Raw genomic sequence first — 16278 nt, 5'->3', positions numbered from 1 at the left:
CTCCTTTATTAGATATGAACCATCAGCAGTGAGGCCCACAAATCCTTAAGAAGCCCTCCAGGTCCCAAGTTTCAGGTTCAGTAGTGGGGCGGGGTGGTGGCTGGGATAAAACTCTGCACTTCTAACATGCCCGCAGGAGATGCTGCTGCTGCTGCAGTGTAGCAGCAGCACTATCCGGTGCTCTAGAGAAAGCCTGTTATAATACATTTGAAAGACAGAGCTGATGAGACGCTAGCTGAAAAGATGTAGCAGGTGAGGTTTGTCAGGTAGCTGAACATTAGTTTGTTGTATCATTACCGCATTCAGATTTTAGAGTAAATTGATAGATATAGGTAAGACATAGCAAACATTCGGTATGAATGATTGCCCCTGAAGGCTACATTCTTAATGAGTGCTGCAAGGAGCTCTCTGTGTGTGCTCTTGCTCGTGCTGTGCTGAGAAGGGCAGGGGAGTGGGCAGGTGACCTGGTGCCAGGCAGTCAGCTGGCTGATGTTTCTTAGACTCTTTGGAGTGTCTGGGCTGCCTCTGTAAAACCAAGGTGTTGGCCTGGATGGAGGTGTGACCATTCACTTGGGGATTCCTCACGATTTAAGGCATAAAGCTATTGAATCTTACCAGTCTGGCCGAGCTCAGATATTTACATGCAAAACAAAACAAATCAATCTTTATATTACATAGTTTTTATTATATTTAAGTTAGCATTATGGTAACAGAATGCTGGGGTGGGGGAGGGGATCCCTCAAATTCTCTCTCTAAAAACTTATAAAACTTGAATAGGAAGCCAGATTTTAGGGAAAAAGGACACAAACAGGCTTGTACAGCCTGAAAATGGTTAACATATAAACTGGAAGCAAAGTGATTTTATTTTGGATTTAGCTATTGAAAAGATCAATTAGGAGAAAAGAGCATGAACCAGTAACCGAAAGCATTTGCTTATGTTATCCCACAATTTACAAAACAAGGTAATTGTTTTTTAAAACCAGACAACAGGTTCAAAAATACTTCTTTTCACACCCTTAAGTGACGCTGTTGGGAACAATGGCTGTTAGAAGGCTAGTTATTACAAGCACGTTTCCGGCTAGTTCTGGTTATCCTTACTCTCATTTTATCTTCTTTCTTTTTTCTCTCTCATGAGCTTTTTGCTTTCTTCTCTTCGTCTTTTATTCACTGGATTCCGAGGATCATAGATTTCAAATGTGTCTGAGTCTTGCATGCTTGCATCTTTGACTTTTCTGCTTTTGTCCTCAAATTGAAGTACGTGTGACATCCTAAAGAAGGAGAGAGAGAGTTCAGTGATTTTGGCATGAGAACTGAAAGCAGAAATTCTACACTGCACTATCCTTGGCATAGTAAGTTGCAACTCTAAGGGTACAGTACACCGAGATGGGCTTATTGTTTACTAGTACTTATATCACATGGATACCTACTTCTTAGAAAACACTTGAATTTGAAAAACAGGCCTGGAGCTTGTTCTGCTGGTTTGTATTTCTAGTAGTGAATATGATTTTTGCCTCAGTCTTCACTTGAAGTTCCTACCCTAATGGGAGGTTAAAAGAGTTCTACCCAGAAGTGTTCCTTAAACTATAATAAGAGAGCACTAAGCTTCCCTCAAGGAGCACATTCATTTAGCCAGAGGGAGCCAGGGTGCAGAGCAAAAACCCTAAAATAATGCAGTCCTAATTGAATTTATTTTTCCAGCAGTTAAATGGGTCAAAAGTAGGGAATACTCTAAGGAAATTTAAATGTGATGCCAAAATGATGTTATGACCCCCCTTTCTGGGAATATCCTGGGTTTTTAATTTTTTTTTCTTCGTCCATATTAAAGGAAACTAAGCTTTTGGACTCCACAGATGAATTTCCTCCTCTTACTGTTGATTACAACAAATGCAGCCGTCCTGCCCTTCCTGCTTTATCAGCCTCTTACTGGTCGTAAGGTATCAACATGTGCTTGAATCCTAAGGAGTCCTAAGTTGGCTATCCCTGGCCACAGCGGGATATATAAGTGATTAGCTGTGTCCCCATCCGGAGGTGTCAAGAATAAATAGGGAAGAAGTCAAAAGACCAGATTACAGGGCAGTTGAATGAGTCTGGAAAGAGAAAAGTTTATTTTTTGTACAAACAAAACAAAACTATTAAGTCTTTCCCCCACTAGTTATTTAAACAATGTTTTTATGGACTAACCCAGCACTTTTCTGTATCACAGCAGATAAGGCTAAATTGCTTATAGGATTAACACTCCCTATATGCCCACTGTATGCCCACTGTAGCTTTCAGACGAAACCCAAACATGACGTTAATTTACTTTTCTGTCTATAAGCAGAGATCTGGGCAGTGTGTCCTAGCAGAGCTCTCCCCACTCTTTTGCCCTGCAGTAGCACAAATATGATGGATGAGGTTTACTTGTGCAATTAACTCTTATGGATATACCCAGATTTTTAAGAATTTTAAAAAGATCTTGGGAGACAAATAAAATGTTACAGTATTAGTGATACTACAATTAGTAGGGGTTTAGTAGCTGCTGCTCACCTTGACTGACAAGTAGAGGCTCATGCACCATGTCCACCCCTTTCCATCCCACTCCAGAAAGCTTATTGGGATGCAGTGAGTGCAGGTGATATTATTACATGGGTGACATAGGATCTGTTTTAATTTACTAAATGAGGTAAATCACATTCACATACTTTGATATTAATAATATGCTATTTGCATCAAATTTCATAACTGATCTCAATACATGAATATGCCATATTACATATAAGAACTGCTGACTTTTTACACTAGTGTTGCTTTACTAAACACCTTATTTCCAAAATGCACCACACAATAATTGCTGATTTAAATAGATTCACTAGACCCTGATTTTCTTGTGCTTTCATATTCACTATGACTCGGAATCGACTCGACGGCACTGGGTTTTGGTTTTGGTTCATATTCCTACAGTGCTGACGTACTAACTTCTCAGAATAAAACATTCCCCAACTCCTAAAAAAAGGCTGACTGTTCTACAGCCATGGTAATAGGCAACAACTAGAACCAGCATGAAACAGAATCAAACTGGATTTAATCAATTAATGATGACTCACCTTGGTCTAAATGATCAATGGCAACGCAAGTCAATGAGTACAACTGTGAAAGCCAACTAACCAGCCTCATGCTTTTGAAAGCGGGCCATTCAGTGGCAGACTCATTCCAGTAAATGTGTTTCTGGAAGTCAGATAATCAACAACAGTCTGTCCTCCATAACAGTGCTTCTGAGGCTGATGTCAACCTCCAAACAATTCCTGACCCAAAATTCTATACAAGATTTGCAGCCTGTTTTGCTTGGAGAGACTGTGTCTAACAAGCACAGCTCTTCTTTACTTCAATAAAAACCAATTAAGCCTTTTGTTTCAGATATTGAGAGGTAGTCTTTTTCTTCAACACTTCTTACAATCTGTGCTACATTCCCCAGGAAGTGTACTCTTTAGAAATTGTTTATCACTGTTGATGAGAAACAAGTTTAAAAGACTAGCAAGACTGTCCTGGGTTCATGGGGAACCCAGACCCCTACACATTGCACTTTAGTAAGTGCTTAGCAGCTTTCCGAATAACTCTTGTGCTGACACCTCAGCCAACTCCAGGAAGTAGCTGGAATCACATGCCCTTTAAAACAATTCTATTCAATACTTCTGTGGAGATATTGGAGCCCTGGTGGTGCAGTGGTTAAGAACTACGGCTGCTAACCAAAGGGTTGGTAGTTGAAATCTACCAGCTGCTCCTTGGAAACCCTATGGGGCAGTTCTGCTCTGTCCTGTCGGGTCACTATGAGTTGGTATCGACTTGATGACAATGGGCTTGGTTTGGTTTTATATAGATATTAAAAATAAAAAAAAAAACATTTTGTTAGTTAACTTATTAATGTCTTCTAATTCACACATTCTTCTATGTTAAACACTGTACTCACTCCAATCCTAAAAAATACAGATGTTCTTTTTCTTAATATCCATTTCTAGTGAGCTCTAGTGGCACAGTGGTTAAGAGCTCGGCTGCTAACCAAAAGGTCAGCAGTTAGAATCCACCAGTTGCTCCTTGGAAACCCAATGGGGCAGTTGTACTGTCCATGTTGCAAAAATGATTTTACCAGAATTTGTCAATCAGAAACATAAAAAGGCAGAATGATGGCAAAACATGAAAAATGTAATCAATGCTGTTGAGCTGTAAATGTGAAAACTGTTGTGTTGGTGGATGTTTTTTGCTGGGTATGTTTTCACCACAATAAAGAGAAAAAAAATGAAAACATGAAAAAGGCACCTTACTCCTTTCTATGCCATGAGAGAATCTGCAACTATTGGATTTAGTTGGCTCTGGTACAAGAAATGAAATCTAGATAAGTGAAGTGAACAAAAGTACAAAGTCTGCAAGAAGAAATACATTTTCTTACAAATGTGAAAAAAGAGAAAACCGTAAATTAAAGTAGCTGTCTTTTTCAACTATTTGTTTTATACACGACTACACTAAACAAGTCCAACATTTTGATTAATAACAAACCTAAACCCAGAGGAAAGAAGGGGCTATCAGCTTACAAACTACTTCAGCTTTAATACCATAATACTTAGCATGGCTGGTTACTCTGTAATAATATTTAATCTCTAATAGAAATAAAAGCATAATCAAAATGCTTCACCCATTTATCTTTCAACATGCTTTGGTCACTTCATCTTAAAAAGTAAAACAAAACAGTTATTATGATTTTCAGCATAATAAACTCCTGACCTACATGTCTCCATAAATCACAGACTGCAGTGAGTTGAAAGCATGCCCACATTTTACAGTCTCCTGTGAGAATACACATGCAGACTTATAATACAGACTTAATTCAAGTACATACGGGCCTGGTAGTTTACAATCTTGTATGTCCCAATAACTCAGTACTATCCGCTCTGTGGCTGGTCATGGATTTGACCTGACATCTGCAGTGAATTTTTTGGAATTATTTATACATTTACCATTTACATACGAAAATTTTAGAACTTGTTCCCTCGAAGGCAAAGGTAAAAATTTAATTCTGATTAACAAAATATTTTACATGGGCTCCGATTCTCAAATAAGTACACTGACTTTAGTATGTTACAGAAATATGAGACTTGCCATTTTCATAAAGTCTGTGTTTGGCAGGGCAACCTTTTTTTTTATATGGAACTATGCAGAATTATAAACAAAAGTAAGTGATTCTTCGAGAAGGACCTGGACCTTGACTGACTTACTAACCTGACATCCTGTTTTTTAAAGTTCTCATACAATTGTGATAGATTAAGACATGACAGCAATTAATATTAATGGGGAATGCAGGAGAGGAGCTGATTCTCAGACAGTAAGGCGCTCGATAGAGAATTCCAATATTAATAATTCATTTCCAATTGGAATGCAGTTAAATTATGTATGCTTAAGTACTGTAAGTGGCTATCTATTTTCATTGGCAATTCTATAAACCACTCCTTCCTATTTCCAAGTCACCCTAATTTAGAAACTTTAACCGACTTCTTAGATCGCTGCAGGTGTCCTCAGTGATCTACATCTGTGCTATTCCTCCCTCTAATCCTCTACAGGTTCCAAAATAATCTATATACATTGCTTTTATAGCATTCTTTTGATCAGGAACTATCAGCAATCATATGAGACCGAAATGCCTGAGTCTTGGAACACTCTAACTGGATGCTTCCTATCTCACCAACCTTATTTGGTCTCTTTCTTCAGTTCTCACCATTTTGCAATTGCCTCTTAATTGTGGACTGATTGTCAGTTATTTGAAACAAAGTTTGTATCTTCTTCACAGTTGTATTTCCAGTGTCCAGCATGGTGATTTGTTTTAGGAATGAAAGCCTTTGAACCCTTTGTATGGGCCAGGCCTGCTGGTTTGCTAAACTAACACTTGACCTCCTTCTGTGGGCAGGGACTGTCTTTTACTTCTCTGATATGCTCCTACAATGTCTAGCAGGCTCTGCAGAAAAGTCTCATGCTTAGCACCAGCCCACCTTCTCATGGCCTCCCGTAGCTCAGCGCACGGTATGGCTGCTTTTGCGCTGCATTCGTGTCAGGGATTACTAGTTTCATTCCTCCACGGAATGCAGTGGAAGCTTGCCTATGCTCTTTTTCCATCTCCTACAGCACCCAGTGGAGAACTCGACAGGATTCTTTAAGAAGGCAGTGTTTCTCAAAGTGTGGTCCTAGAACCCCTGTATCAGATGCAGGCCACACATCAGAATCTCACGGATAGTTTTAGAAACTATTAGTGCCAGGTCCCCATCTCCAGAGATACTGATTTAACTGTCTGGGGGTGGGGCCTCAGCATCAGTGATTTTATAAACTTTCCTGGTGATTCTTAAATGCAGCCAAAGTTAAAAACACTGCACTAAAGTTTAAGAACTTTACACTTTCAGATCAATTGATTTCATCGGCCATTTGTTCTTGCCCCTTAGAGAGAAGCTGGTTCCTAACCAGGGCTGGATTACTCAATAAGCAAGGCACACACAGGCTTACTTGTGCACAGTTACTAATCTGTAGTGAACAATTTCACCTGTTTGTCACCACCTGTTTGTCACCACCTATACCCATGTGAAATTGGTATCAGTTAATAATCACCCCTGCTAATGACAAACTAGTCACATACTTGAAGAAACTTAAGTGACATCTGAGTCTATTACCTGATCTGAATCATCTCAAGTGCATTAGCCATTTCTTATATATGGTTTGAGAATAAGGCAACGGGCTAGATTCAGTTATTCATTCAACAAACGTCTGAGGGCTTGCTATATATGAGGTCCAATGCCAGACACTGTGGACACAAAGTCAAAGAAGTGACCAGTTTGTTAGGGAGATGAACACAGAAAAAGACACTACAATGTGGCAAACACACATTTTGTAATTCATATGATGTCTAGTATTTTTTTTTTTATCACAATAAGTGTATGAGGTAGGCAGGAAATATATATTATCCCTGTTTCACAATCTCCGAGATTCAGAGTTGAAAGATTTATAGCTGTAAGCAGGTGATCAGGTTTTTTCTTGAATGTCTTCAGAGGTAACAAACTTTCATTCTGTGAAGCTGGAGTTAACTTTGGGAGTAAATAAAAATTCAGTGCTGAGTCTACTGAGTAAGAAAAAACCAGATTGAATAGTGCTCATTTTGGAATAAAAATTAAAAAAAAAAATGCAACTATAAAGGGATAAGAAGGATTACTTGTGTAGCTCCCAGGCTGGGCTTTAAGGCAATTCCAAAAGAGAAGTTTAAAAAATGTCTTAAGCAATGTGGGAGCATCTTTGGGAAAAGTCACCTCTCATTTAGGCAAAAGCTTGAATTAAAAAAAAAAAAAAAAGGCTTTCATTTTCACTGTAAATTACCCCCTTATTGCCTTTAATCATTGTTCTCTGGAATCTTGGTCCTAGTTTTTCCTTATTTTTCCTTAACTCAGGATGCTAGGTAAGGACAGGCCAATTAGCTGGAGGTCCCCAAGAGGCAGAGCAAGTGAGGGGCCATGGCCTGATCCCGTGAGGCTGGGTGTCTGGCCATCTCCTCTCAGGCATCGAATCACTAGCTGATTTTCTTATGGTCTGGAGCCCTGGTGGCCCTGACTGTCTTACGGTTAAGAGATTGGCTGCTAACCAAAAGGTCAGCAGTTCAAATCTACCCGCAGCTGCTTGGAAACTTTATGAGACAGTTCTACTCTCTCCTACAGGGTCACCAGGAGTCGGAATCAACTCGATGGCAATGGGTCTTATTGTCTATGATGATGTCCAGGTCTTTTTTCCTGTATATATTTTTCTCAAAAATGCAAATCCAGCCATGAAAGCTCTCTTGTTTAAAATATTTTTGTAGCTCCTCCATTGTCTACACAAGGAAACCTACATTTCTATGTGGCCTCTATGATTTGGCTTCTGCTGCCTATGTCACCCACCCCCATCATGTCTTATGTTCCAGATATCCTGAATCACTCGCAGTTTCCTAAACATACCCTGCTCTCTCCTGCCTCCTTACTGCCTCTCTATACACCATACCGCATTGCTATAAAAGGACAACATGCTTGGTAAAGGGTCAGCAAAAACAAGGGAAACCCTCCATGAGATGGACTGACACAATAGCCACAATAATGGACTTATGAAGATGGGACAGGACCGGGCAAGGTTTCCTTTTGTTACACACGAGGTTGCCATGAATCGGAGCCAACTTGATAGCAGCTAACAACAACACAGCATATACTCCTCTCCACCTCCTATTAGCTCAGTCTCATCGCCTCTGGGAAACAGTCTCTGATTCCTTTCCTGGCTCTCTTGTTCTTTCTCAGGTAGGGTTAAGGCCCTCTTCTTGTCTTCCAGAGGATCCTGTACCTCTCTCTAGTTTAGCCTTCCTCATGATATAATGGACCTGTCTCCACTAGACTGCAGATGTTCTTGATGGTAGTGGCTCTGTTTTATTGACCTTTTACCTGCACAGGTCAGCAAAGCTTGGCAGGAATGCCTGCAATAAATGTTTGCTCAGTAAATAAATGTTTCATGCAGTCACCTCTGAACCTTTGGCTAGAATTTTAGTTTTGTTTACCTCTCTCCTTAATGAGCCCTGGAGGCACAGTTGTTAAGAGCTATGGCTGCTAATCAAAGGGTCAGCAGTCTGAATCTACCAGTTGCTCCTTGGAAACCCTATGAGGCAGTTCTACTCTGTCCTGTGGGGTTGCTATGAGTTGAAATCGACTCAATGGCACAGGTTTTTTTTTTTTTTTTCTATTAATGGATCATAAATCTAAATGATTTTGTTTAAATGGGGGGGGGGGAGGTGCCTTAGAAGGAGACTTGTAATTGAAAAGCAAAAACAGCAAGAGAAAACAATTTTCAAATGCTACCCACACTTGATTCTTGGAAAGGACTACACCCACTCAGTATCATAGAGGGGCTGCAGCATACTTTTATCCATGTCACTTCAATGGAATGCCTACCACCTTGTTTCCCCTGCGCTAAGTGCCCTGTCCCTTCAAAGGGACAGTTTTATTCCCATTTCCTCCTAAAAATCTTTTCTGACTGCCCTGAACTTTGGGACATGTTCCTGCTTTTGAATTTCTATAGTACTTTTCTATGGAAACTCTTGTGGATTTGAAGTCAGAAGACCTGGTCTGAATCCCAATTTGGTCATTAACTGTGACCTTAGGAAAGTTGCAGTCTCTCAGGCCTCCGTCCTTGTCAGTGAAGAGGGGATAGTAATGTGCACCCTATTTACATCACACGGTTAGAGTGAGGCTCAGACATCATGCCTGAAAAAGGGCTTTGCAAATGGCAAAGTACTGTCCAAACATTTTATTATCATTTCAACTTATTCTGTACTTAGTGTGTCTATATTTATGTAAATAAACTAAGCTGGTATAAATATTTACCATTTTATAATACTGTACTATACTGCATAGCCCTTTTCAAAGTGCTTTCAGGGCCATCATCATACACACATAATTTATTTGATCCTAAATAACATTAGAGGTTTATATGTATATTTCTAAATATGTCCTGTCTACACTAGACAATAATCTATTCAAAGGGTAGGAACTGTTTATAGAATCAAAGAATTATAGAAATGTCATTTTATTTTTACAATGTTCATGGCATGGGTAATATATATTTATTATAGCAAATCCCTGGTGGCATGGCAGTTAAGAGCTTGGCTGCTAACTGAAAGGTTGGCAGTTCAAATCCACCAGCTGCTCCTTGGAAATCCTATAGGGCAGTTCTACTCTCTCCTATAGGGTTGCTATGAGTTGGAATCGACTCAACATCAACAGGTTTGGTATATTTGGTTTTTATAGCAAAGTAAGATGATACTGAGAATCAAAAAGAAAAAACTCACAAAAATTACTTGTATCTCTATAGCTTATCAATAACTACTGTAAACACATAGGCATATCACTTCCTACATTCTTTCTAGGCATGTATATGTACACATGTATGTATGTATTGCATATAAATATGTGTTTATACATGTTTGAAGGGATCATAATGCATACTTAGTTTTTAAAATTGCCTTTTCTTAACTATACTACAGATATCTTTCTACATGAATAACTGTACTTCTACATCATTTTATTAGTTGCACAGTATTTGATCCTGTAGATGAACCATAATTTACAGTCAATCCCATGTTGTAGGATTCATAGACTGGTTCAAATTTCTCCCTTTATAAACAGTGTTGTGAATAATATCCATGTGAATAAATATTTGTATATATCCTTAATTATTTCCATAGTGTAGGAGATGATTTTTTTTTTTGCCTGCCCAGCACTCTTTCTTTTGGTAGCATGTCCTTCTTTTCTTTTCAGAAATGACTCCTAACTCTCAGTCTACCTGGTTGGGGTGAGATGACACACCCTGTCCTTGTCTCAAGAAGGGGACACATGGTATAGGCTTGCTCGGAGTAACCAATGATTGGGTCAGGACAAGAGCATTTGAATTCAGCAAACAGAATTTATCCAAGGACTCTTTCTGGAACTACTGGGTTAGCTCTAATGGAAACATAAGCCTAAAGCTGCTGGAGGCCATCTTTATCACTTTCTGGGTGTTATGGATTGAACTGTGTCCTCCAAAAAATATGTGTTGTAAACCCTAACCCTACATGGCTGCTAACCAAAAGGTTGGTGTTATAAACCAACCAGCCACTCCATGGAAGAAAGATGTGGTAGTCTGCTTCTGTAAAGATTTATAGCCTTGGAAACCCTATGGGGCAGTTCTACTCTGTCCTATAGGGTCATTATGAGTTGGTATTGACTCCACAGCAATGGAGTACCTGTGGTTATATTATAATCCCATTTGGGAATGGGTTTTCTTTGTTAAGAGGCCATATCAGTGTAGGGTGTGTTTTAAGCCAATCACCTTTGAGATGTAAAAAGAGAAGATTAGGACAGAGAAATGCTCAGGGGTGGGGGAAGATAGGTGCCATGCCACTTAAAGATCACCAAGGAGCCAAGGAATAGAAGATGCTGAAGAGACAAGGACCTTCTCCCAGAGCCAACAGAAAGAGAAAGCCTTCCTCTAGAGCCAGTGCTCTGAATTAGGACTTCTACCCTCCTAACTGTGAGAAAATAAGTTTGTTTGTTAAAGCCATCCACTTATGGTATTTCTGTTATAGCAGCACTAGATAAGTAAGACACTGGGGGAAGCCTGCCTACAGATTAAGCCAACAAAAAGGAAAATGGAGTGAGAAGACCAAAAAAAAAAAAAAAACAAAACACACATGCTTGATACTGGTTGAACCTTCTGATCCAGCCATTCCCTAGCTCTACTCCTTAAACTTCCCAGGATGATAAAAATCCCTTCCTTTTTTTTTGTTGAAGATATCTCTATCATTTGTAACAGAGAATTTTTACTAAGGCTTAGGATAAATTTTTACAAGTAGAATTCTTGGGACAAAGATTTGTACATTTTAAAGGCTCTTGATATATATGGCCTAATTGCCCTCCAGAAAGGTTCTACCAATTCACAATCTCATCAGGAATGTGAGTGCCTTATTTTGATCTAATTACTAGTGAGACTGATTTTGTTTTCATTTTTTCCCTATGTTTTTGGTTATTTGAATTTCTTTTTTGTGATACATATATTTGTGTACTTTGCCCATTAAAAAAAAATTGACATATTCACCCTTATGGATTCATGAGAATTCTTAATATATCAAGTATATCAGGGGTGGATTATCTAATAGGCAAAGTAAGCACGGTGCTTATCTTGCTTACCAGATCATCTGTAGTGACCAATTTTACATGGGTTTCACCACATCAAAGATACGGTGAAACCCATGTGAAACTGTTCACTACAGATTAGTAAGTAAGCACAAGTAAACCTGTGCTTACCTTGCTTATTGGGTCATCTGCCCCTGTCAGGAGTTGTAAATTTGAAAAGAGGCTTTGATTCTGTAGGAAGGTGCTGTGGGGTTGGGAGAGGGACAGATGCCAGCCATGCCTAGAAACAGAATCTTTGATGTGGTGAAAAACGGAAATTTTTTACTACAGATGATCTGGTAAGCAGGTGAACACCATGCTTACCACTTGGATAATCTACCCCTGAAGGATATAAATCATTTTGTATCACATTAATTGCCAATATCTCTCCTAGTTTGTTATTTACCCTTTAATTTTGTTTTTAGTGGAGTTTCACCTCCTTCCTTCTTTTCTTTCTCCTGCCATATAGAACTTTACAATTTTCTAATCTAGTTATAGTGACCAGTCTCTTCCTTTAAGATCTCTGCCTTTAAGTCATATTAGGAAGTGTTTCCCCAAATTAAGACCATCATGATATCTACAATTCATAAATATCCATCTATAGTTTCTTCTAGCACTTTCACTGTTTTCTTTGTCCTATGTAAATGTTTAGTCAATTTAGAAACTTCTTTTAGTATATTGAGTCAGATAAATTTCTAATTTAATTATGTTTCCCCAAATGGTTACCTAGTTTTCCCAAATTCATTTCTTGAATAATCCACCCTGTATAGTACCATACTACTTTAATTATTATATCTTTTTGGTATGTTTTGATATCCAACTGTGAAAGACCATTACCCCTTTATTCTGTTTTTTTATCCTTCTCAAAATTAATTTTTAAATAGACTTTATTTTTAGGACAGTTTTAGATTTACTGAAAAATTAAGCAGATAATACAGAGACTTCCCCTATATCCTCCACCCAGTATCCCCTATTACTTAACATCTTACACTAGTATGGTAAACTTGTTATAGTTAGTGAACCAATACATTATTATTAACTAAAGCCCATAGTTTAGATTTTCTTAGCTCTTAATGTCCTTTCTCTGTTCCAGAATCCCATTCGAGATACCACATTGTATTTAGTTGTCATGTCTCCTAAGACCAAAATAATTTCTGGAGAATTTGGCAAGTGTGTTTACAAACATTCAGTACTTCTTATAATTTTAAGAGAGCACAACTAATACACAAATTACAAACTTTCATATTCACTTCAAATGAATTAATCAAAACTAGCCATAAAAGAATAATGATCTAAATTTTTAACCCTAAATATCACAACTATTTTTTCTTCTGTGATTCTCAGTTCACTCTTGAAACTGTTTAAAATATAAAGTTATTGTTTAAAAATGTTGACATTTCCATATGATTTCTAGATTATGTTTAAAAACATCAATCAAATGATTCCTTACATTTCTGTGTTTAGTGACCAGAATATAAGTTTTAGGTAAAAACCTTATACAAGTAATTTAGGGTTGTCTTTTCATAAATGTTCAAAGCTTTTTTAGGAATTAAAGAATTAAAGCATTTAAGTACCAGCACAAATGAAAAAAAGAAGGAATCTTTGTTCAATATGAAGTAGATAGTAGAGATCACAGTAATTCATATGAATAGACAGACAGACAAAACATAAATAAGCCTAGAAATCAAAGTATGTAAAATAAGTCCTGGAAATTGAGGTCACTGGTACTCCTCACGTCCAGTCGAGAGGACAGCACAGGACAGAGATGATTATGAGGAATAGAAAAGCCCAAAGAAGAGAAAGAAATCAAGGAAGAAAAGTAAGGATGAAAGAAGACTGAGAATGAGAAACAAAAATCGTGACTTAAAGAAGCAGAGCAAAATGTAGACAGAAATGGTAAAACACTCGAAAGAGAGACTGAAAAATTGACAGTAAGGGAAAAACAGGAACAAAAAATGTGAAATATTTGAACAAAAATACAGATAGGAAAATAGAACATTAGGTAAACAAAGCAAAGAGGAAAACAGACACTGGTCTCTGGAAAAAGAAAACCAAAGATAAAAGCCTGTGGATTTTCTTTCACTTTTCACCACTAAAATGGCAAAACTCCCTTTGTTCTGAACTTTGAAGGAATGTTAATATTGCCCCCTTGGTTTGGGGTTTTGAAAAGCCAACTATTAAAAATGTCTTTTGTTTCCTTTAGTTAAAAAAAAAAAAGACTCATAGATTGTCTTGGTAAATATTGAGTATAAAAAACCCATTGCGGTCGAGTGGGTTCTGAATCATAGCGACCCAATGAGACTGAGCAGAACTGCCCCATAGGGTTTCCAAGGAGTGGCTGGTGGATTTGAACTGCTGACCTTTTGGTGTGCAGCAGTAGCTTTTAAACACTGCACCACCAGGGCTCCAAATATTGAGTATGGTACAGTAAATGCAAAGGATATAATTTTCAAAAATATCTTCAGCAACACAGGTAGAGATGATAACGTTCAAGGACTGGGAATGTGTGCCATTTCCCAGCTCCTTGCCTAACAAACCAACCTAGCACTCAGGACACAGGTGAAAAGATTTAAGAGGTTTTTCAGAATAAACCTGTAATACACATTCTTATATCTGCCCTGGGTTTAACTAACTGCTCAGCTAATAACTTTTAATCTGTGGCCACTGAACTAACATAACAACATAGGGAAGGTCTGTTAAGCAGCTGGGGATATATGGCCATCTGCCCGTCTCTCTCCAAACAAATCCATGAACACAGAAACTTACTCCAGGGCGAACTATATGAAAGGACAGAAGAGATTTCTTCATCTAGAAGAAAAAGGCAGAAAAAGAAGTGACTCTGAGGATTTGACAGAGGGCTTAGAATTAAAATAATCACCATTCCAGGTCTACAACTCTGACAAGGACCTATTTATAAAGAACCACACTGGTCTTTTGTGGCATCATTTATAGTGCTGTATAAAATGAACAATAATCAGGGAAACTGGTTCACAATCATATTCCTTCTTGCTTCATTTTATCATTAGAACTTGGCTAAGAGACAGGAATGAAATAAAAACATTTACACTGAGCTTGTAATTCTGTACTTTCCAAAACCAAAACAACCCATTGACATCAAATCAATTCCAACTCATTGCTACCCTATAGGACAGAGTAGAACTGCCCCGCAGGGTTTCCAAGGAGCAGATGGTGGATTCCAACTGCTGACCTTTTGGTTAGCAGCCAAGTGTGATTTCCAAAGTGATAATATTCTTCTGCTTTGTATTTAAATTATGTTTACATGTGATGTTCTTTCATGTGTACACTTTTCTTAGTGCTAGACTCAAAGAAATTGCCAATATTTGATTAATGAGGCACTGTTGTATATTATGGAAACCCTGGTGGCGTAGTGGTTAAGTGCTACGGGTGCTAACCAAAGGTTTGGCAGTTCGAATCCACCAGGCGCTCCTTGGAAACTCTATAGGGCAGTTCCACTCTGTCCTATAGGCTCGCTATGAGTCGGAATCGACTCGACGGCACTGGGTTGGTTGTTGGTTGGTTATTGTATATTATGTTGGTTCATTACTGCCCACTGCAAAAATACAGAATCTCAAATTTGTTTTATTTCAGAATGTTAAGAATTATGATAGAAACTAAACTAATGCAACTTGATTTGAATTAAGAAAAGGTTATAAAACAGTCAAACATTATACAAATGGTTTAAGATCCAATCATTTTATTGATAAATCTACTGACAGTAGTCAAATATAGAAAAATTAATTTTTAAAAATAACAATGAGGACATCAAAGATGAGAACAAAACACTGGTTGAGCACTAACTGTTCCAGACACTCTACTAAACCCTTTAAAAACAGTATCTCATTTAATCCACGAACCGACCTACCAGGAAGGTGCTATTATTATCTCCAGTTTACACTTTTAGGAATAGGGTTAGAAAGATTATGTAATTTGCTGAAGATCACATAGTAAATTTCCAGGCTGGAATTCAAATTCAGGTCTGACTCCAAAGCCCATAATCATAACCACTCTATTATTTATATTCCTAAGACAAATTATGGGTAAATGTGGGAAGAACTTCTGTTCAAGTTAAACAAACTTTTTATAACTTTATGAATTTTAATTCTTCAAATAAACAGGCATTATAATATTAGGAATATGGATTTAACATCTTCCATGATTTAAAAAGGGCTAGACAATTTTTGATCAGGCATTAACGAAGTCCTTAAGTCACTTGTTTGGCCTTATTTAAAAAAACCAAACCAAACCCAAACAAAGCAAAACAAAACAAAAAAAAAAAAACAAAACTGAACTCATTGCCGTTGAGTGGATTCCAAGCCCTGGTGGTGCAGTGGTTAAAGCGCTCGGATGCTAACTGAAAGGTCAGTGGTCAAACCCACCAACTGTTCCATGGGAGAAAGATGTGGCAGTCTGCTCAAGATTTACAGCCTTCGAAGCCATATGGGACAGTTCTACTCTGTCCTATAGGGCCACTGTGAGTTGGCCTTATTACTATAGTTTAAAGCAACAATGCTGTTTTATTAGAAAATATAAAAACGTA

General features: G+C 38.0%; 1 protein-coding gene across 3 annotated transcripts in view; it reads right to left on the bottom strand.

Moving 5' to 3' along the window:
* Positions 1-658: 658 nt before the first annotated feature.
* The window catches only part of CWC27 (CWC27 spliceosome associated cyclophilin), a 255184-nt gene continuing 239564 nt past the window's right edge, over positions 659-16278 (bottom strand). For all 3 annotated transcript variants that reach the window (XM_049864413.1, XM_049864420.1, XM_049864428.1), the window contains one exon: positions 659-1268. In XM_049864413.1, the coding sequence (XP_049720370.1) occupies positions 1106-1268 (163 nt within the window). In that variant the 3' untranslated portion in view covers positions 659-1105. The remainder of the gene's footprint in view (positions 1269-16278) is intronic.

The sequence above is a fragment of the Elephas maximus genome, chromosome 2 (genome assembly GCF_024166365.1).
Source record: "Elephas maximus indicus isolate mEleMax1 chromosome 2, mEleMax1 primary haplotype, whole genome shotgun sequence".
In the NCBI taxonomy this organism is placed as follows: domain Eukaryota; kingdom Metazoa; phylum Chordata; class Mammalia; order Proboscidea; family Elephantidae; genus Elephas; species Elephas maximus.
The sequence above is the reverse complement of the archived record's forward strand: the minus strand, read 5'-3'. Positions and strand labels throughout refer to the sequence as shown.